The 22,375-nt window shown below is 44.5% G+C and overlaps 1 protein-coding gene across 5 annotated transcripts in view; it reads right to left on the bottom strand.

Annotated features, from left to right (window-relative positions):
• Nucleotides 1–566: 566 nt before the first annotated feature.
• Nucleotides 567–22,375, bottom strand: part of cbfa2t3 (CBFA2/RUNX1 partner transcriptional co-repressor 3) — a 49,290-nt gene continuing 27,481 nt past the window's right edge. For 2 of the 5 annotated variants that reach the window (XM_088614408.1, XM_088614412.1), the window contains exons 2-12: nucleotides 20,198–20,344; nucleotides 18,179–18,420; nucleotides 17,773–17,862; nucleotides 16,082–16,263; nucleotides 14,292–14,572; nucleotides 13,355–13,440; nucleotides 11,925–12,168; nucleotides 11,453–11,521; nucleotides 10,568–10,621; nucleotides 9,107–9,297; nucleotides 567–8,460 (exon numbers count right to left, since the gene is read on the bottom strand). In XM_088614408.1, the coding sequence (XP_088470534.1) occupies nucleotides 8,119–8,460; nucleotides 9,107–9,297; nucleotides 10,568–10,621; nucleotides 11,453–11,521; nucleotides 11,925–12,168; nucleotides 13,355–13,440; nucleotides 14,292–14,572; nucleotides 16,082–16,263; nucleotides 17,773–17,862; nucleotides 18,179–18,420; nucleotides 20,198–20,344 (1,928 nt within the window). In that variant the 3' untranslated portion in view covers nucleotides 567–8,118. The remainder of the gene's footprint in view (nucleotides 8,461–9,106; nucleotides 9,298–10,567; nucleotides 10,622–11,452; nucleotides 11,522–11,924; nucleotides 12,169–13,354; nucleotides 13,441–14,291; nucleotides 14,573–16,081; nucleotides 16,264–17,772; nucleotides 17,863–18,178; nucleotides 18,421–20,197; nucleotides 20,345–22,375) is intronic. The other 3 variants (XM_088614410.1, XM_088614409.1, XM_088614411.1) reach the window with 3 other exon arrangements.

Below are 22,375 nucleotides of genomic sequence, written 5' to 3'. Positions count from 1 at the left end.
GCAAACAATTTTCCAGTCTTATATACAGTATAGTGTGATGCTCATGACCTATATTAGGAGTCTCTGCATATATATTAGGGCCCGGTGTTTTTAGATTTGTTTTACCCTGATCCTAAGTTACATAGTTGGTTGAATTAATAGCTGCAATTTTAAATTGTAATAACTTTAAACCCGTCTCTGAATTGATTTTAATTTAATTGAACAGTTACAGTACCATTAAGTCTTATTTAATCAGCTGTAAAAGGCCTTAACAAAAATGTTAAATTGAGTAGTCAGGTTGTATCAAAAACCAAGAGGAGAGGAGGGCCTGCAGGAAGCAAGTTTGAGATCCCTTCATATACGAACCTGAAGGCAGGGGTTTACTTACTGGACACCCTTGATCATAGCTCTAGCATGTCTAAAGTTTGAATGTTTCAAGTTCAAGCTTTTCATTTGTGTCGGATGAGTGGGACATTAGAGATCTAGGGTCTAGATCGATGGGATAACCCTGTATGAAAAATGAACATCTGGACTATATTTTGGTCAAAAGCAGAGTGAAGGATTCAGGAAATGACAGGACACAAAGGAATGGTTCATATTCAACTTTTTTTATTACACAGATACGGAGCTCAACACAGACAATATCCTGAATTAGAATGTTTACAGCTTCACATGTCCAACATAGCGTACAGTTAGAAAGGGAAATAGCAAAGAGGGGAAAGCATGCAAAAAAAAAACAAAATTAAAGTCTCCTGACACAGTTCACTTTTCTATAGAATGATCACAGAACCCTTAAAAAGAACAGAAAAAAACATTTTTCGTCAACACACCAACCTTCAATAATGTCATTATTCTTTTTTTTCTGTAATTAGGTATTGCACAATACAGTATACAATGCTTTCCTACACATAGCAACTCAAACCTTCGGTTTTTCAATAAAAAACCCTTTCCTAAATAGTTTGGGAGAAACCAAGTGCTTTATCCATGATTTCAAACGTTTCTTCAGGATTCTATCAGTGTCCACCTCTAAAACCGTTTTTACCATGCTGGTTGAGCAATCAGCAGTATATATATGGTAGATTGGTTAAAACTAAAATGATTTTGATTTCCCTGTGAAGAGTAAAATATGGCAAAATGCATACCCTTTATCGTTCATACCAAGTTCGATGGAAAGAATGATTAATTAGACTTTTCTTCACTAGTTAACAAAAAAGAACAGGTTTGCTTATGCACAGCAGAGGCAAAAGCTGCTCTTGAACAAGGAGTTACCTATAAGAGATCTGTACATTATCAAGGAAATCAATTGACTAATGCATTTAAAGAAAATACTGTACCAGCTCCTGTTGTTACAGGAGATATGTTCAGTTTTAGTTGAAGATACTTGTTTAAGAAAAAAAGAGAAAAGGCTGATGGCATTTCTCCTTATAACCACCTTATGAACCTTGGCAGTCACTGTATGTGTGTTTCTAAAATATCCCTTCACTCTGCCTTGGTAAACAGTGAAACACACGCCTGTTCTCTCCTGTTCCTAAACTCCGGCTACTCTTTCTTTCCAGTCTTCACAATGGGTTCACAATTCATTGACTTGGCCCCCAGCAGTCCTCCTTCAGAACTCGAAAGCGAAATTCAAGAGAGATGCATACAGAGTATATTTGGACTTAAAAAAGTTCCCATTTAACTGAACAATGACAAAGTATGATAGAGGTCAGTGAAGAGGCCAAAATGTTACATTTACCTTCATTTGTTTTGGTTTAAAATTGGTTACCTTTTGACAAAATAATGACAAATACATAATACCTTGAGCTAAAATGTGTCATCAGACATACAGAGCCCGTGAGATGCTGTCAAAGATCTGTTTCTGTAATATTTTCTAAGCTAATCAACAGTACCAGACCGCACACTCTAACCAGGACAGTTGGTGTTTTCCCACCTCTACCTTCAGAATACAGCACAGAAGTCTTTGCTGTCCATGTAGACTTACAGATGTATTTCACTGTTTCTGTCCGTTTCCTTAAAGACGAAGGGGTCAAAATACAGCCACCTATGCTTTAGCTTTTTTTTTTCTATCTGTATCTGTATTTGATGTTTAATTAAAACTCAGGAGGCTTGTGCGCTCCGATCAAGAAAATACATTATGCTTGCTGCTGTATTTAACCCTTCGAAATCCAAGGCTTTACAGCAGTCATTTTAAGCATTCCAGATTCAAAGCTATCCTTAGTCGAGGCATTCAGCCAAAGACGCAACCAATTACGTGCTTTGATTGGTTTACTAGATAAGTTCAAACTCTTCAAATCCCCCTTTACATGTAAGGTTTTTTTTTTCTTGTGCTTTGAGCATATGCGTCTGTTCCAGAAACTTTGGTTACAAATATAGTTGGTAAAGAGCCTCGTTTTCTCTGGTTTGTCTGCAGCATGCCAAAACTGATCACTGGTCTGATCTAAAGCCATGTAGAAATGCTTTGGTCTGTGCTTTAATTATTTTGGATGATAAATGACAAGGCAAGGGCTTAATTATAAGTAGCCTTAAAAAACCTTGAACTTGAAAGCTGTGCATATGATGCATCGTAGAAGCATGTTTTTTTTTGTCAGAGTAAAAACAGACTTCCATTCTCAGTTGTAAAGTAACACAATTCACTTTTCATTTATAGTCAAACTAAACAAAGCATGCTTTCAGGATGTGGCAGGAAAAGATGCTTTTTTTCTGGGTTGTCAAGCAAAATAGAAGTTGTTTCTGAATATAACGTTTAGTAAGAAACTAAGTGCTTGAAAACATATAGCTGTGGAGATCAACTTTTGCTTTCCATTGGGCAATCAAGTAAAATGCCTGTAATTTGCATCTGCAGTTAACATCTTATGAAGCAGTTTCTTTTATTGTTCTTGAAGAATCACTAAAATAAGTGTGGGGTTAATAAAAACCTTGTGAGAACATTAAGGTAGCATCATTCCACATCTCAGGATTTATTTGCTGAACTAGCCATGCTTTTCTCATCATCCGACTGCTCATTTGAACAAAAATGATGCATTTTAGTCAGTCACAGAGATCCACTCTTAAGTGCAGGAGTAATTCTCAAGTGCTGTAGTTAACATCTAAGGAGTTTGAAAGTGGAAGAAAAACAAACTATTATTCACTTTCCAAGGTTGAAAATGGAAAAAAAGAAACTTAGTCGAGTTAGATTAAGGGGCCTTCTTTAGATTAAACCACCCAAGTGCTATCACCCTGTAACTACATTTGAACACTTCATTCATCTGGGATTGTGTCATCAAGCAGATGGTACCAGCGGATCAGTAAATTACATGCTATATAGAATACATAACATTACATTTTTTGTCAATTTTTCATAAGCTGTTAAGTACCCTTTCTATTCGAATGTGTGGTTATCCTTAATCCCAACAGCTTTTTGCTATAGATGTTTAGCCTTGAATTGCAAAGTGTAGAAGTTTTTTTTCAGTCACTTTATTTGATGGCATAGAAGTGCTCTAAAAATCCTTCGTATTTGCCTGACTTCTGACTTTCAGAAAAAGCGATTCCACAAACAAAAACCATTCCAGCATCCCTGGCTGTGAGTTGCAGTGGGTCTGCATGACTGCGAGTAGCGTGCTGCTCTGAGATCCCTGGGTTCTGGTTTTGTTTATCTGTTATTCTTTTACAGGAATTGCTACCCAGGAGGTTCACCGAGCACTCAGAGGTAGAGTGGTCAATAGTGGCCAGAGAGGGAGGCTGGGGGTGGGGAGAAGAGAGGGTGGAACAGCAAAACACTGGAGAGCCTGAGATGCACAAAGACAACCTATACAGCAACCCATATGCTGTGCAGTCCTGGGTACCTTGAAGTTCATTACCTTTCACATTGTTCACACTGTATATATTACTTTTGCTTATGAAATATGAACATATTCAGCATGATTAATTATGAACAGTTGTGAGTCATAAAGGATGCCCACCTTTCACATGCTTCTTTCTATTTTGTCTTCACCACAGACAGAAAGCAAGTAATAATACTACATGTGAAATGATGTTGAACCAAAAGGATGTTCCTGTTTGGTCCATTGGAGAGGTGTTTGGCCAGATTATAGAGTTTTGTTTTCCTCTTGTAAGCCTGGAATTAGCTTTTGAATTTTTTAATTCTCTTTCATTTTTGCTGAAAGAGGAGAACACATATCCCAGCCAATCCTCAAAGCTGATGCTCAAAAACAGTGTGGTCCTTTGCAACGGTCCCTGTACAGTGCTACTGTCTTTATCCTCCGAATCCAGGAACCAGTATTGCACAGCTTGACTGTGATTGACTGTCCCAAAATCGGATGACTGCCTGCCCATCTAAATCGGATGTGACTCAAAGGTCCTACATAAGAACTTCATCATTTAAACTGTAAGATTGTTCTCAAGCCAAAACCCTTACAGAACTGTTGGCAGTATACTGTATAGCATAAGTTTGCACTTGCATAATAATGACAAGGTAGTGTCTAAAACTGTTGAGTATTGTAGATTTCCTGGTGTTGGGGTGTGTCTTTGTTTTTGAATTCTTAGTTGGTCTTAAATGCCCAACGTGTCTACAGCTTTAATGATTCCTTCGCAAATTCCATTTGCTTTCCACTCCCCCCCCCCCAACTCCAGCCAAAACATTATTTTGAAAAAATGGAAGAAATAATCTTGAAATGGTCTCTGTATAGCGGTGCTTCAGATTTCATGCTTGGAACAAAAGTCTTCAAAGACAACATGGCAGAAGTCCCACTTAATGTGCAACAAAATCCAAGAGACTGCTCCATTAAACTATCAAATCCTCCTCTTGGGCATCCCTTCAGACTGGAACACATACATCATCTTGTGTTTATTTGGTATATGACAGCCAGGGATTAATCGCCTCACTGCTGAATTCCAGGTTTCATATAAATAAATGTTCTATTATAAGTATTTTAAACATCATGACAGGAAATGGGTGAAAACATGGGGGGGCATTTAGTCTTGTTTCTATGGAAACAGAAAGTGTATGCCCCAGACAGCTATCTTGTAAATATGGATTGGAAAAGGGGGAAAAGAAATGAGTTTTCTCAAGGCAGTTTCAAATTGCTCAATATTGAATCTTTTGGAGTGTACAGTACTGTTGAGGAATGTGTGAAGTGATGCTTGGGATGAAATAACTCAGGTGCTGGATTTAACAGAATTAGCAGGTAGACAGAAACTGCACAACTATCTACAGAAAACCTGCACAAGTTGCGTGAAGTATCACAGGGACAGTGGAGCACATGATTAATAAATACATTTGTGTCTCATTTCAGAAACAAAACCTATGACAGAAATAACGTTTTAGTGACTGTAAAAGAAGTTCCCACGTTGTTTTGAGTTTTTTTTGTTTTTGTTTTACTCATTTCATATGTTCCATTGAGTGCTTAAAATATAGGGCAAATACAAATACTAGCATAATGATTCTCTCCATAAAGTGATATCACTTCAGTGTCTTTTTGGACCAGTGGATGGCAGTGTTTCACATACTTTCAGTAAATTCACAGTGCCAGATTTAACAAGGATAGGATCACCTACTCTGACACTAGCCCGTTAATACAGAGCTGAGTCCGTGCATAAAACCTGGCCTTGCAGGGCTGGTCTTTAAAATAAAGACACATTTCTCATTTTAAGAGAAAAGTTTCATAGAACATGTGCTCAAGCATGCGGTTCTCGCACCTAGTTTCCCTAAGGAGAGGGATATTGTCCAATATAGCACCAGATCTCTCTTTGCAAACACAATTTATGTGTACAGTGAATTCATGTGATAATTTGATTTTTGCCTTTCTAAGCTTTTAATCTATTTTACACACACACACACGACGGATTTTGCAAATCTGGAAAAACAAAGCTTCTGAATGAGTAACTACAATTCCTTCAATAAAAAAAATAAAAAAATCTATTCTAAAGTTTATACTTTAAAGGTTTCTCTTATTTGGCAAACACATTTTTGGACCTCTTTAAATACTATATACATTCACATTAAGTTATCGTTATTATTTTAAATATATTTATATGTATATATATTGCCCTATGGGCGGTAGCTGAGGTTCCATTCAGTAGCTGAAATATTTTTTCCATATTGCACCTCCGTCCTCTCACTGTCTTACAATGTGAGCAATAGAAAATATTCTACATTAGGATTTTCTTGTCTTTGCCTACTATAGATACAAGAGGGACTCTTTCCTTTTGCTACAAAGTTCAGCCCAAACCTAAGGGGGAAAAAAAATGAAAATGTCCCATTTTCCATGACGGTGTTTTGAAAACTTACTTGGGCAGCACGGATGAACAATCAGGATGAACAATCGAGAGACGGGACACGTTGGAAAAGAAACAAAAAGTCATCACAAACAAGTTTGTTCCCTTCTTAGATATCTGCCCAGAGGTCTTGGCGAGGAGCAGGGACATGGTCTTGGCGAGAGGGCAGGGAGGAACACACCGGAGGAAGAGGGAGGTAGAGAAGAGAATGAAGTATCACATACTGTACTTGTCACTTTGCTCTTTCATGCTTTGGAAAGTAAAGGGAAATGGGAAAGTAAAAACCCACTGACACGTCTCCGCTTCAAAGCTACGTAAAACTGTAATAGTAACAGAGCAGTTATCCTACTGTACACAGCTTGCTTGGATTTTTTTTTTAATCCTTTGAGGTTCTTGGCCATTTCTGTCCTTCATCTTTTTTTTTTTGGGGGGGTGCAAGTGTCTTTTTTTTTCTTTCCTTGCCATTGCCACTGACAAAAGCCACTGTCCTAATCAAAATCCCATGCTTCTCGCTGTCCTTCCATTTTAAAACTCGCGACACTGAATTCCTCCGTCCCTTCGTCGTGGAATCCCGTAGGAGCTTGAGTTTTCTCAAGCAGTACTCAGCCGTCACAGTTCTTGTGTCTGTACTGTATATCTTGCTTGTGTTCTGAAGCCGGTCGCTCTCTGGGCTGACTTTGCTGCTGAGAAGTCGAAGTAGCTTGTGTTTGGTAACAAGATGAGTGCTTCTCCTTGTCTCTTAGTAACTTTGGCAGTGTAATAAAAATAGAAAGGTTTGGATTGTGTTTTTAAAATTCATTTGGGTTCACATCAGAGCAGAGAGGTGAGTCCGGTATAGATTTTCTTGGCTAGCTAGCAAGGTAGTTAACGGGTGATTTTTTTTTCCTTGAAAATTTTTGGACTATTCTTTTCTTTTTAAAGCCAGAAAATGAAACATTAAAATTAATCCTTTAATCCTCTTTTTAATAAACAGTTAGCCTTCACTTGGAAGCGATTCCAAGAAAAAGACGCACCATATGTGTCTTCTGATCCTCTTCTTTAGAAGCAAGTTGATATTATTTCCAAGTTCATATTCTTCTAAAGAAAGGCAGGAAGCCATTGAGGGTCCCATCAAGGCTTGACGCCGAGAGGATGCTGTTCTCCTTTGACGTATCTCCGCTAGATCTATATAATGTATACCATAGGGGTGGCACAAAACATCCCTAGTCCCTTAGAGGGACTCCCTCCCTTTGAAAAAATGGACAGTTCCAGCAATCTGTCACTGTGTGGTACCATTTTCTATGCAGGGAATAATGAAAAACATTTGGGATTTTATGCACACCCCTTATATACCATATACAGTATATATGTAGGACTTATTTTACAGAAGCCATATTGACAGCTTGCCAGATAATATTTTTTTAAAGCTGCCTACCTTTCCATCCACTGAAATGGTGGAGTAAAGACAGTAATTCACCACCAAAAATAGAAACATAATTATCTGTCGAGTAGAACATCAGCTGTATTTATAAAATGTATTTATGGAATTCTGGTTTAGTACTCTTTAAAAATCCAGTTATAAAAGTTAACTTGAACATGCTCTAGAAAGACAGGCAGCTATTTTGATATTCATTTGTAATAGTTGACCACTCGTAAAATAAGCCCTGGCCAAGTAATACTGCAGACACTTACATAGGTGTATGTGTGTTTGCGTGACTGAGAGACAGAGAGGTCATTTGGAGGTTGAAAAGTTGCAACAATGAGATCTTCAGGTAGCTAAGAAGTAGACGCAGTATTCGTTTTAGCGTTAGTTACAGCTGGGAAGGTTGTGATGGAGGTTCCTCAGTCTCTTCTGGGACGCAGGGAGTTGTAGCAGCAAAGTGGTAGCGGGCTGGGCGTGGGCAGCGGTCAGCGGGAGGCGCTGTCGAGCAGGGCCGGCGTGGCGGGGGTGGTGGAGCGCGAGGCACTGCTGGAGCTGGCTTCCTTCGGGCTGCCCGCCCCGCTGCCCCCACCGCCCTGGCTGGGCACCGACAGCGGGGCGGGTGGGGTGCCCTCGGAATGGGTGGAGGGTGCCGAGGAGGAGGGGGTGCCCAGGGGGACTCCGCTGCCCCCCGGTAAGCCCTGCAGGCCCTGCCCGCACACATGGTGGTGCTTTTCCCAGTCCTTGTGCTGGCAGAAGGAGCCGCAGTATCGTGCCGTGTTGCAACCACTGCAGGTCTCGCTCGCCTTCCTCCCACAATTCCAACAGCTCTGGGGAGACAAGGGCCCGGCGTGAACCTCATCAGCAGCTCCTGAGAGCGCAGCATCACCCAGTTAAGAATGAAGTGACCAGAGGCATTTATTACACCTCAGAAACAAGACACCAAAGCCAGGTGTTAACTCCTTTAATCTGGGAAAGCATTGCTAACTGTAGTTAGAGAAAAGGCCTTCAGCTTTTAACAAGACCAACAACAAGGGAGAAAATAACTCCAGTTGTTACATTGTGCACAGTCCTCTTTGTTACATTGAGTTTCAGAGGAGAAAAGTTCCAATTAATGTGCAGCAAATAGAACAGCGTTGTCTCTTGACCACGTTGTTCTGCATACGCAAGTACTTCATTGACATGTTACCAATCAGACACAGTTGCATAAGAATATAGGAAAGATTACAAATGGAAGAAGGCAATTTGGCCCATCTGTGCCATTTGGTAGTTAGTAGCCAGTTGAACCCAGGATCTTATCTATTCGTTTCTTGAGAGCACCAGGGTCTCAGCTTCAGCAGCATGGCTGGTTAGCTAGTTCCAGGCTTCCACAACCCTCTGCATAAAGACGTTTCCTGGCTTCTGTTTTAAGAAGACGGGAGTCTGCTGGTCAGTATTACTCTCCTGTATCTCTCTACATCTCCTGACCTCTCTTACCTCGCTGGAGTCCTCCTGCTGGTTGATGACTGTCAGTGCATCCTCAGAGGCCTGTCTCTTGGCCTCCGCCAGCGCCCGCTCCATCTTGGACCTCTCGGCAGAAATCATCTCGTGGGCCTTGCGCTCGGCGTCGGACACGGCCTTCTGCAGCTCCGACATGGCCTGCCGCTTCACCTCGTTCACCGCTTCCTCTGGGGAGACAGCAAAGGCGGGGGGAGGGGTTAGTCACAGCCGCCCACGAGCCCTCGCACTCCCTCCCCTCTGTGCCACCAGGACGCTCAGCGTTTCAAGCCCGTTTCACTGTTACAGAATCTGCCCCCCCAAAAAGAAGAGGAGTTGGCCGACAGTTACTGACATTCCAGTTCTTAGGAAATGTATTACTAGTGTATGTTACACCCAAACCTCCATGTGGTTTTTTAGGCAATCAAGAAGAAAATTCAAAGATATAAATGAGACATGACTGCATTGTCCAATATGGTCCTCCCAGTGTGCTGTAAGAATTCCTTTCCTGCTATTATTCTTTAATAATTTAGTAGCATTTAAGTATTAAATGCAAAACTGTTTAACCGATTTTAATGTTTTATATTGTGTATACCATATACACTGTACCATATGTAAGAACTGATGAACTGGACGGCCCCCTTGGGAGTTAGTCTCGGTTACCATTACTCAGTGTTCAGGAGGGCTCAAACACTGGCCTTATGTATCCCTTCCCGCAGTGTTTGGTATTGACGATCTACTGTAAGAAATCCCACCTCCACCCACTATCACAGCACATGAAGGCACTCTCAGCTCTCTAATTATATAGGATGATGATTACAGTCATTTTCCATTTGTGGGAAAGATCAGTGGCATAAATTACGGTCAATTTTTTAAGAGGCGCACCCCAGCCCAGTCAGGAGCTCCATGGCCACCTCAGGGTATGATGGGGAATGGGGCTGATTAGGCCTCCCAGTGTAGCTGGTGCCCAGCTGGGGAAACAGCTCATGTTCTTTCTGCAGCAGGGCTCCTGCCTCCTCTGGAAGCCTCCCACACACTTCTTCATTCCCTTTTTTTTTTTTAGAACGCTTGCCTTTCCTACATTTGTACAAACCTTGGCCACTCAGACATCAGAATCAATGCATCTACTACTGAAATTACTCGGCAGATTTTAAGTAAAGTTCTCAAGGAGACTGCAAAGAACAAAAAACGCTTAATGGAACACAAAGGGGCAGCAATATTAAAGTCCAAATTTGTGAGGGATTGGGTAGTTTTTTGCTGGGTTTTTTTTTTACTTCAGATCTCGTTTTCCAAAAAGGCTGATTCAAACCTCAGTAGACCATTGAATGTGTTTATGCTTAAAATGTTTCTGAAATATACTTTAGTGACCCTTTTTGCGAAGACAGCAGCTAGAGCTTGTGCCTCTCTGTGACACTGAATTAATAATCCAGTAGGTTAAAGTAGATAGGAGCATTTACTCACCCTGCTTGCTTTGTAGTTGCTTTAGTGCTGGTGATAGCGGGATACTTGTAGTACCTGTATGAAAAATAACTGCAATTAAAATTGCATTACTGCCAGTGAAAATGCAGTCGAATGGTGCAGACAACAGCAGAATTCATGTCATGTGAACTGCACGAGAGCTCAGCTGGACTTGACAATGGCTGCTCTGGAATTTCAATTCTATATCACTGCTTTAAAGTGAAAATTAGAGGTCTCCTTAATCAGCAAAACATTGCTAGCTTTCATATTTAAATTAAATCTCAAATTGAATAAATTGAGTTTGATACAAGTTTAGCTGTCACTTACAATTGTTTTCAATTTATTGTATTTTTGCTTCTCTTTTCAACAATTTTCTTTCCAAAGAAAAGATCCCCCTAGAAAACTGAGGAAAACCTGCATTTATAATCCTGTTGCAGCTTGATTTTGTTTAATTTATGAACGTGCTCGCTACTGTAGTCTTTTGGAGTTTCAGTGTTTATGACGACAAGGATTCGTGCTGAATATCAAGAAGAAAACGGCACAGAATCTGACTGGACTTTACAGCAACTGAGCACAAGCAGCCCTGCAAAGAAAAAAGCTGGCAATGGATTCCTGAGGACGAAAACCTGTAAGCCTTCACTTTAATGCTAATACTGCCCACGAGTGGCATTCAGTTAAGCTGTATTCTGTCTAAACTGCACTGCTGTTGACTGCATCCATTTACTGCATTTTCACTGCAGTTTTAACTGCAGCCATTTTTCATAGTGGTGACAGATGTAAAGCCCTTATCACTAATAACACATGGGAATCTAATCTATGCCCTTATGTAACTAGACTATCCCCTCCGCTATCTAGGACAACAAGTCTGCCAAGACATACAGCACTTACCAGCCTTCCTCCAGATTTCTTCAGGCATGTATCCTGACGGGGGTCTGTGCAAAAAGTCCCGATGAATTTCTAAAGCATGAATACAAAAACAACGGATGCCTTAGAAAGCACGTTGACTTTTAAATGCCATAAGACTTCCAGGATTTATTTTTATGACATTTGTGATTTCACAGTTAATTTGATTCTACATTTCTTACTATACCTAGCGTGTTTAGTCATAGTGCTTAGGCTGATAGAGATGCACACAAAGTTTCTTTCACAAAGGCAGTTGGCACAGAAAACAGGAAGTCTGTGTGCTAAACATACAGTACAGTTTGTTCTAGTGATTTCTAACTTGGCATAAAGGGGCACTAAGGCTACAGTAAGACACAGCTGAAAACGCGTTTGTTTTTGTCTCCCTGACGTAGCTGGGCTGGTTTGCGACGAGGACAGAGTGTCCAGATAAGAGCATGCTCTTGCAGCCTGGCAGTACCTAGCGTCAGTGTCGTGGAGCTGCTAGAAGTGTTGGAAGCGGAGGAGGAGGAGGAGGAGGAGGAGGACGACGAGTTGTGAGGAGGAGGGCGCTGGCCAGGGCTCCCACCTTTTTTCATATCTTCTGCATCGCTGTAGCGGCGGATCCAGTGGTTCATCTCCTCGCGGTCGGCTTCCTGGCAGCGGCGCAGGACGGTCAGAGACCTCCGGGTCTTCTCCACCATGTCCATGATGCAGTTCAGCAGCTGCGGGGCGAAGGAGAGACTGAAGGAGGGGGGGGCAAAGCCCTTGTGACCCCTTGTTTCAGGGCCGCTGCCCTTTAGGGCAGCTAGGAGGCAGGGCTATGCAGGACGGAATGGGCAATCCACAAAATCTACGAAAAAGGAGCTTTTGGGGAATTTGTATATAACGCATCCATGATTCCCTGATCCACTGTCTTGCTGGGGAGTTTTCTCATAGCTCATTTCCAATGATCACAGGGAGACAAAGCAGTAATAAAGCTAAGACTAATTCATTCAGAAGGAGTTTTCCAATATATGTATTTACCTCATCCTCCTAATCCCATTACAGAAGAACTCCTTCCTTTGTTTGAAATGGCAAATGAGAAGCATCTGTGAGTGACATCAGACAGGAAGCGTAGCTCAGGGGGCCTGATCTACTGTACACAGCAGAAGGTTGGGACACAGCTACAATCATACTAAACTTTCCTGCAAGACACTCAGTTACAAATATGCCAGCATTTTTGTCCTGTGTCCTTTTGACATGTGACATTGATTTGTGGATAGGAATGTCTGACTGTACGTGTCTCTCGCCTTTCTCCTGCTTCGTAACCAAGTTGTAGCTGTGAATGTATTATTTAAGAGATCGGTAATGGGAGTGAGACAGCTGTGCTGCTGATGTGAAAAGTCTAAGTGATTCAGCCCCCTCCCCCACCACTGCAACCCCCCAGTCTGCTAGACGGTTGTGACCTCGTTCCCAGCTATATTTATTTTCACGAGAGTGTTTCTAATCTGGCTGCGGCCCAGTGGAAGCTGGTTCACTCCGTGACTGCCGTCCTTGTCTCAGCTGCTCAGCCCAGCTGGAGCTTCTCTCCACTGGGGGCTTCGTTCCATCTGTGGCCCTCGTATTGGTGTTTGCGAATTTGCAATTCAAGATAGCTGAAGGACTAACAGCACTTGCTGCAGCCTTGGCAGGATTGCTTTAGGTTCCCTGCTGTTTAGTCCGGGGCTATTTGTTATATAGGCACTGCAAGCCAACATCAGTGATGGAGCTTTGATGAACTATGCTTCATCTTCATGTGAGTTCAGTTGGCTCTCCAGAGGCTCATGTCTGTGGCTGGCTGTTATTTTCAGTGGGGGTAGTTGGGCTTGTTCTGTGGATAATGCGGAGAGTAATGGAAGTGGGGGGGAGCTGTACTCCGGTGACACTCACGTTATCAAGGTGCTTCCACTCCTCTGCCCACTCCCGATCCGTCAAGCGGTGATCGATGACTTCTTCCTGACGAGCCCCATGCACGGCTGCAATACAAACACTCATTGGTAAGCACTCAGACTGGACTGGAGCACTGCTTTGTATAACCCGCAGGGAGACTGTTTCTTGGCACTTTTCCATACATTCCCATGAGACAAAACCCATACAGAACCATTCAGATGCCACATGTAATAAGTCCTAGTATAACATCTTTGTGCCTTTCTTTAAGTGCACATGGGTGGATATATTGGTATGTCCTGCAGTATGTTGGTATGCTCTATCCATATCTTTCTGAGAAGTAAAACATCCACAGCAATATCCCACAGTAAAACGCTGTTTTAGCAGTCCAACATAACGGACATCATTGTGATCTTGCCCCTTTGCGTGTCCCAGAATTCCCAAAGAACTGAACAGTCACATCTAGCATAGTCCTAGATATTTAATTGCGTGGCGTGGTTTTAATATAGTCTCTCTGAGAGTTATGCACTTGCCTGCTGGCCGAGACACAATCCCTGGCTTTGTGACGCCATGAGTGACCGTGGTTGTCCGTACGAATTTTGGAAGATTCCTTCCCTGCGTATGTAAGCTCCATGCGTGCTGCACATTCAAAGGCATAGCATTGTTCATTCAGTCCTGAGCGTGCTGGACTGCGCTGTGCGAGCAGCAGGAACATCAGCCGAAACTACTCGGCTTGCTAACTGTTTGGCGGGCCTGACAGGGCCGCTCGTGACCTTGCAGATTTTCTTTTCACGCCTGTACTCTCTACGGAGTGCCCACAGCCCCGGGACCCGCTCCTTGTCCCCGCCCCTCCTGGACGGGGGGGGGCGCTCGGGTTCCGGTCCGGGTGAGAGGCTCCGTGTCGGCCTTCTGGGCCCCGGGGCGGCCCGCGCGCACTCACCCGTCTGCCGGTGGCGGTCGCGGCTCTCGCGGTGCTCGGAGTGGCGGTAGGCGTCGCGGTAGTGATGAGCCAGCGCCATGTCCTCCAGGCGGTAGTGCTGGGGTGGCGGGGGGGTGGGGTGGGGCAGGCCGTTGGGGGGGTGCGGGGGAAGCCCGTTTGGAGGCGGGTGAGGGGGGAGGCCATTGCTGGGGCTGTAGCGCTGGCTGGGGCTCACTGTGCAGGGGCGCTTGGCCACGTGTTCGGGGTGCAGCGGGTCTCTCTCGGCACCATTCTCTTTGGTCCTGCGGGAGAGACGAGTGGGCGGTCTGAGCCAGGACAACGCGTAGGCTGCTGTTGACGTGATATTCAGAGCAGATGCTTTTATCCCAACACTTAACAAGACATTTAATGCAAGGAAAAAAAATCCAAGGCATTTATCTTATAGGTCTTACAGTATGTAACGAAACAGAAGATGCCATTAACCTATACAATTAACCTCTTTTCTATGATACATTATTTATTTTATCTGCCTAAAGACTTAACAAATTTATTATCTAAGAAGTCATTCAAGTCAAGAAGTCAGCATTTGAATGACTTCAGAACTGAATTATAGCAGAGTGGAGACTTGTAGAGAAATAGCAGGATGATGCTTTGCTAAATGTAGAGCCTTAAGTACTTTGGCTGAGTCTCAGCAGCAGAGCGCTCTTGCACAGTGCTCTGCCTGTGGTCATAAAGAGATCTCTCTGCCAGGGCTCTGTCCCGGCACCATGTCTCACAAATCTCAGCAACAGCTGGAACATCCTGTGGCAGCACAGTAAGCCAGTGGCTGGAGGCTGAGGTGTGCGGATTTAGGAGGATTGTCCATTCCTACACCCTCCCCCCCCCCAGGTCTCCCAGTGCAGGGGTTCAGTATATAACCATCTGGACACAACCCTGACATATGGATAGCTCCAGAGCAACTCAGAGAGTGAGGGAGAGAGGAACAGCAATTCTCTGTGTCTGAAATTCCAATTAGTTTTTGGAATAAAGAGTATTTGGAGGATAAGAAAGGCCTGGAAAAGCACATGCGAATGCATTGATCTGAATGTCAGCGGGAACATTCCAAAGATGGGTGATGGGTGTTTGCAAATTGCTGGAGCCATAATACATCTGCAGCAGCTGGAACAGGCTTCTTTAATTCATCCAGACTACTGGCAGGCTATTTGTCTGTGTGCCTGGCATGAGGCAGCAGTCCTGAGCTTGATGTCTCAGTTGGTGAGATTTTTTTTCCCATTTGCATTGTGAAATAATTCTGTCTGCCTCGATTCTCTTACGGGAGAAGAAAATACTTTTTTTTTTTTCTGTGCAGCATTTACATCTTGAAAGAAATATAGTAGGTTGATTTGATTACGTTAATCCCATTCAGGCCATTGACAGTGATCTTGCCTTCACAGATGTATATGTACAGTATAAACCCATTTACAAGAGGCACAAACATGGGTTTTTATCATTACCTGTGCCAAATCTACCTTCTTCACTTTCAGAAGAATACTGTCACGGACGTCCAAAAGGACTAACCGTGGGGAGCAGGAGAGCGGAACTAGACCCATATGCGTAGTGGCGAGACGGGAAAAAGGCCCGGGCTCATTAGTGCAAAGAGTTCAGGAATGCCGTACAGAAACCTATGCCCTCAGGGAGCGGACGTGGGGCGCCCTGTTGCTAGGCGGGTCTCAGGACATCCGAACGTCAATGCTGAGCCAGGACAGAGTGCAAGACCCGGAAATATATAGCCCAAGGGAAAGAGATGCCTCTGATGAGGGAGGAGCGGTTACCTGTCTGGTGTCCTCCTCTTGCCGTGCTCGTTGATCTCCAGGAGGATCTCGGAGGAGTCGAGGGGGGAGCTGGCATTGGCGTCCAGCAGCAGCTGCTCGTGCTGCGCCAGGTACTGGGCGGGCGTCTGCTTGGCCAGCCGGGCGCAGTGCAGCAGCTCCCGCTGCAGCAGGGGCAGGTTGGCCTGGGCGGAGCGACAGGACAGGACAGTCAGAGCGAGACCGGGGTCGGGAGCTCGCTGCGGGGGGAATGGTTCCGGCCAGGTCCGCGAGTTTCCGAAAGGCAAAAACAGTGCAGGCTAGCAGCAGACTGGGACGGGCCATAAGGCTGAGGCCACTGTCAGTTCCTGACAGCACCCCTGCACCCAGTGCAGAGTAAAGGACGAAAAGTGATATCAGAAAGCTCACTTCAGCTATCCTTATGATTCAGTCTAATGGTTATAATCCATAACTTCTTTCTAGGGTGCATTTGAGCCAATTATAAAAAAGTAAAACTTTTTTTGTTGTATTGGGAGTGCTTTTCCATTGCGTGTGTGATGACCCAGTGTAAACTTTTCTTCATTGTGTAGATAAACAGGTTTCTCATAAAGGTGTAGATCTGGTGCTGACAGTTGAATATTGTGTGCAGAAGATGTGTACTGCAGTGCAGCAGGGTTTGAGGCATCAGATGCCTCCCGGGCTGCTTCTATCTGTTGTTGAATATGCTCCTTTTGTAGCTGTGAATACCTAACGCCTTGCTTAGCTCTCCATGTGTTAACGGCACATCTCTCGGAGACAGAGCTCTCCCGGAACGAGTTCATTTGCAAAAGGGGTACCCCCAGATTGTGAGCGTGGGTGTGTGTTTGAGGGAGAGCGACGCGCCACATCTGTTCAGCAGGAAAAACAGTCACTGAGACTTCTCAATTCTCCACCTCGTGTTCTGTTTCAGATGTGTTGTAAACATTTAATTAATCGCTCTGCGTTTAAGAGCAGGTTAGTATATTCGGACGCCGCACTTGAAGGGTTAAGCAGAGACAAAAAAAAGACCCAAGCAGATGTTCTTGCTGATAAGGAACTGTTGACACTCTGGGTTGGGGGCTGCCAATTGTGACTGTGGGCCAGGGATCAGCAGATATACATCAGCACCGCAAAAAGCCCTTGGTCTGAGTGGGCCGCCAACATCTGTCACAAAATCTTCTTTTCCGGCTGAGCTTCCCCTAAGATTGCGCACAGCCAGATTTAGAGTAAACACAAGTGTGCCAATTTTAATGAATTGCAAATGATTGCCATATGGACCACAGCTCGTCATTTCGCTTGCAGACGGAGCGCAGATCGGGGACGCGTGTTTATCTGTTTGCGTTATTCCTAGTAACTCGTGACCTGTGAAAAGGGTGATGAGGCTTAATGTGTTGCCAGTACAGAGGTTACGTTTTTTGCCATTTTCATATATTCATTTAAATGCTTATTTATGGTGGGTGAGCCCATAGTGCACTTACAACATTTAGCTAAAATGCTTGGCATTGCTAAAAAGCAATAAATAAAAAACTGTGATATGCACCTTAGTGCTCAGCTTCCTGTCGCATTCCTGAATATAACTTTGTCTTACGGCAAAGGCTGTTTTTACACAAGGGGATTCGGTGCTGCGCGCTTGTCCAGGGTTCACTGGACAGCTGTGCATGCTGCAGTCCTGTGGGTGTGTGTCTGGGAGTCCTTACCTTGAGAAACGGAATCACAAAAGGCCGCAGAGGGAAGTTGGTGGCCTCCTGGAGCTTGGAGTGAAACTCCTCAATAGTTAGAGTGGAATTCTACAAGGGAAGAGATAAGCGTTTCTCCAGGTTGAGAACCACTCCAGCCAAGCCATATTAACAAACCAATACATTCACAAAACGAGCGTGCACGTTACGTGATATTGAGGGATGGTGAAGAAAAGAATCACAAGGTAAATGTACAGTATGGGCTTGTAAGCGAAAGCATCTGACAGCTGGAACGAGCTCGGGTCACAGAAGGATGTTCACTTCATACACTATTTGCACAGCACTTTCATCGGTAGAATCCATGCACTCCCGGGTTCCAGCCTGTGGAAGTGTCCGGGCGGACGCAGAGACAGCCGGGGTTACTCACCACGAGGCCCAGCACCAGGCTGCGCACGCGCTCCCCAATCTCTGGCGAGATGTCGTTGCCAAACTGCTGCAGGGTGGTGAGGAAGCGCTTCAGCTTGCAGAGCTGCCGGGCTCCGCAGGCGGGCGGGAGCTGCTGGTTGGACAGGGAGGCGGTGGAGGACATGGCGGGGCCGTTACTGAAGCCATTGGGCGTGGAGGGGGCGCCGTTAAGCGCTGTAGGCGAGTGGCTGCTCCCGTTCAACACTGAGGGGAGAGACAGCAGGTCACTTTCAGACACTCCACAGACAACACGGCCTCCGCTCGCCGAGATCTTCTGTTTCCACCTCTTTGTGCTGTGCATCCTGAAACCCAGTGTCACATGGCCAGCAGCAGTCTGATTTAAGCCCGGAGGCATCGATGAATTGTGAGGAAGTACAAGCGTTTCTTTTTTTTCTGATAATATGTTGGTTCTGAGCTGAAGAATATCCACATTTGTTGATCAAAATAATGCCTTTTGCATATATATGGGTCTGCACATATTGTTCCTTAGTGCCCTTGTGGCTCTACTGAGGCTCATTCCACTTTGGCCGAGGTTTCTCTGTGCATTTACTTCAGCTGTTTTTCAAAGTGGAAGCAGCTGACTCTTCCCCTCCCCCTCTTGAGTCTGTTCCTCTGTGTCTCTCACTCACTCAGTAGAACAGAACTATAAGAGGAACTTGTTAAAGAGGTGCCAAAAATAGGTTTGTGGCCTGTGTTACTTTTATTCCAATAGCAGGTGTGTTGCTAAGTTAAACTCTGCACATGTCTGCCAGCTGAAAGTCGATTTGCAGCTTTCAGGTTCAGTGCCCTCCTTCCATCACCCTGCCAGTGCATTCTAACACAAACATCCACAATAAAGGCTGTTCTTCTGGATCCACAGGCTTAAAATCTACCTAAAACTTGCTGTTCCTGTACACTGGTGAAGAGACCTATAAACACTGTCGTAAAATGGCTCATAGAGTACTGGTGCTCAAAATATGAATTGTACAGAACTATATAATTTATCTTTTTAGTTTAGAGTCGCATGTTAATCTCATCAACGTGGTTCTTCAGTGTCAATTCCGATAAAACGGCATATTGTTAGTTTCCTTCAAAGCAAAAATGTGACCGCTGAGTAATGTAGGTTAAATACATGCTTCATTGCACATTTGTTTTTGCGTTCCCCTCTGACTTAATCCGTGTACATGAATATAAGTATGAGCTCCTCCACATGTGTGCTTCACCATGTGACAGGCCACTTGTGTTCTGGTTATAGAGTGCAGAGCACGCCGTATGGGTGACCGAGACAACAGGTGAAACAACGCGGACGGTCATTGCTATATAGGGAAGAAACTAGTCTGGAGCCCTCAAGAGCACAGTGGTGCCCTCTTCATCTCTAGGTAAACAAACAGCCTGGACCGAGACTGTCTCATACTGACACTCACAGCAATACACGCCTCGCACTCCTACATGCTATTGGTGGTCCTCCCCTGCGTTTGGCACATAGAACGTGTGTTATCTTGCTTCATTTTTGCCCTTTTTGCAAACAGCATTTTTTACAAGCCAAGCTTAAGAGCGCTTTGAAAAATTACAGCTTTGTTTGTCTGTTCCAGCTTTCCTTCTTCAGAAGGAGCTGCCCCAAAACCAATCCCATAACTTTCTCTCAGACAAGCACCTGTAACTGAAGATAATGAAAATCAGACTAAAGGAGCACTCTCCAGAAGGTGTTATTATTGACTCTTGTGTATTAGAAGCCAACTTCATGGATTAGTATTCCAGTTTGCATATTGATTTTGCACTGGGTATCTAACAAAGAACCAGGCATAGGACACTTTTTGGAAATGTGTTATTAAGACAAGTAATAAAAGGTTTTTTAGAATCTTCCTCATAACAACAACCAATGAAACAATGAAAATGGCGTGTACTATTACTAAGCAGAATCTCCTGAAACAGTAGGTTCCAGTAGGTGTGAGGAGTTTGAACACTTTCTCATTGTCTGTTTGTTGATTTGGGACTGACTTACTCGTGGTGGGTGTGAAGGACGCGTTGCGATTGGCTGCCTGGGTGACAGCGGGGGGCGGCGGCGGCATGGTGGGCGGAGTTGATCTGGGCTGGGTTTTGACATCAGCAGGTGAATCTGGCATCGTTCCAACCTTCTTTTCTGTGCTACCTGCAGGAGGACATGCATAGGCAGCAGACATGTGATGCAGGCAAACCAAACCAAACCAAAGCACTGCACAACCTCTGTAATTCACATCTGAATTTGACACTCTGCACAAAGGACCGGGTTCACTGTGGGATTTAACCTGCTCATCTTTTCAATGGTTGCCCTGGGATGTTTGCATTAAACATTTGTACTTCTGTAGTGTTCTGTACAGATTTGATTAGAACACCATCAGGTCTGAAATATATCCTTAAATCAATATCCCATGTGGTATGATTTAGAAGGCCTGCTCGGTATTTGTTGATGTTAGGCTGTTTTGTCTGTTAGGCTGTTGATTTGTCTGATCTGCTGTTGCTGCACGCTTGGCGATGTAACTCACTGTTGTTATAAACCATCTTGTGTCATGTTAGATGTAATATCTTCTCACTGGTACACAGCATTGTAAAAGCCATATTTTGTAGACTGCACACTCTTAAAAAGAAGTGTTATCTGTTTGCTTACTGCAGTCATTTATTTTAATCCGAACCGACCAGAGGGCTAGGATCTGTAATAGTGATGTATGAGACACTCAGAAGCTGAGGGGTCTATAAAGAAGGAGCAGAGGAGTGAGAGGGGAGCGATGGAGGGACTTAGGTGGAATACGCTGAGCTGTAGGTGAATAGAAATCTGTGTTTTTGGAAACATCCTATAACACCTGCTCTCTTCCTCAGCTGCTGATAGCAAACCTCCTGCTCCCCAGAGCCCCCCCCCCCCTCCAGCCCCAGACAGAATCTTGATGGCCAGTGACAAGTGCAGCTGTATCTGCCACTGTCCATCAGGAGGGCCACTTCCATGAACCACGCCGGCCTCTAGCAGGGACCAAACAAGGCAAGCTTTCCAGGCCGCTGTCGGCAAGCATTGCCTTTCCAGGATCACAAGGGCTGTGTGTCCAGCGAAGGAGAGACAGGAGGTCTGCGTCTGTCTGCATTTTAGAAACTTTTAAATCTGGACAGTTTTCATCCATGGCCCTAAAAAGCCATTTTAAACATGTAATATCTTCTGTGGCTCTGCAGTGTATACAGTCAGTTAAACTTGTCAAAGTCGTTTCTAGGATTCTCCAAGAAATGAAGCAGGGGGAGAATGCCACGAGACCTCTCCATCAAAGTCATTCAGTGTAGATCCCTCTTGTGCTTCTGTGAGCGTATGCTGGTTCGCAACTCGGGTACAGAGGTTCGGCAAAAATGAGGGAAATGTGGCTTGAAAACCGCGGTGACCGGTACGGCAGGGACCTGCTGCTCTGTCCCGGACTTGTGATGTTCAAGTAGAAGCAGTGAGAGGCCGAGTGACCCCGACAGGGGAAATGAATGTGGAAGGAGATCCCTAGGCTCAAAGTACCTACACAAACACGAGCAGAGGCGTGTGATGGGTTTCACAGGGGCACTGGAGATAGGCTTACAGTGTGTGCGACCTTGCTGGAAGAGTCAATCTCTCTTCGTTGACACAAGGCTGCATGCGTGTGGATGGAGGGGGGAGGCTCAGCCGAATCAATTACACAAATCAGCTAATCAACACACTCCGGCTCCCAGCTGGTACTCACTGCATAGCAAAACCCAGGGGGCATCTTCAACCCCATCTGCAGTTAACCTGTAAACTGCATAACTCAGTCATGATAAATCTTGCTTTAAAACGCACAGACACTCAAAGTCCATCTTGGCATGTTAAATTCCTTGCGATCTGTGCACGGCTGCAGTCGATGTTTTCTCCTACTGCACGTTCAGCACTATAGAAAATGATTGGTCTTTTAAAATCTTTATTCCTGCATTTCTGTGACCAGTCCGAGCTCTGAGTCTCAGGCTGGTAGCGCTCCACAGTGGAGGATGAAAATAACTGTGTACAGTGTTTCTGCCAAGCCACTAATAGGCCGGTAATTGGTCTCTGACCTAGAGGAGCAGCAGCTGCAGCAGTGTCCAGAGAGGAAAAGGTTAACAAGCTCAGGGTGTGAGGCAAGCACTGGGCTATGAGGAGAGCACCAGCCTGCTCAGACTGATGGCCGATCCT

This window comes from Lepisosteus platostomus, chromosome 20 (genome assembly GCF_059453375.1).
Source record: "Lepisosteus platostomus isolate fLepPlt1 chromosome 20, fLepPlt1.hap1, whole genome shotgun sequence".
In the NCBI taxonomy this organism is placed as follows: Eukaryota; Metazoa; Chordata; class Actinopteri; order Semionotiformes; family Lepisosteidae; genus Lepisosteus; species Lepisosteus platostomus.
This window is presented reverse-complemented; position numbering and strand designations above follow the sequence as displayed.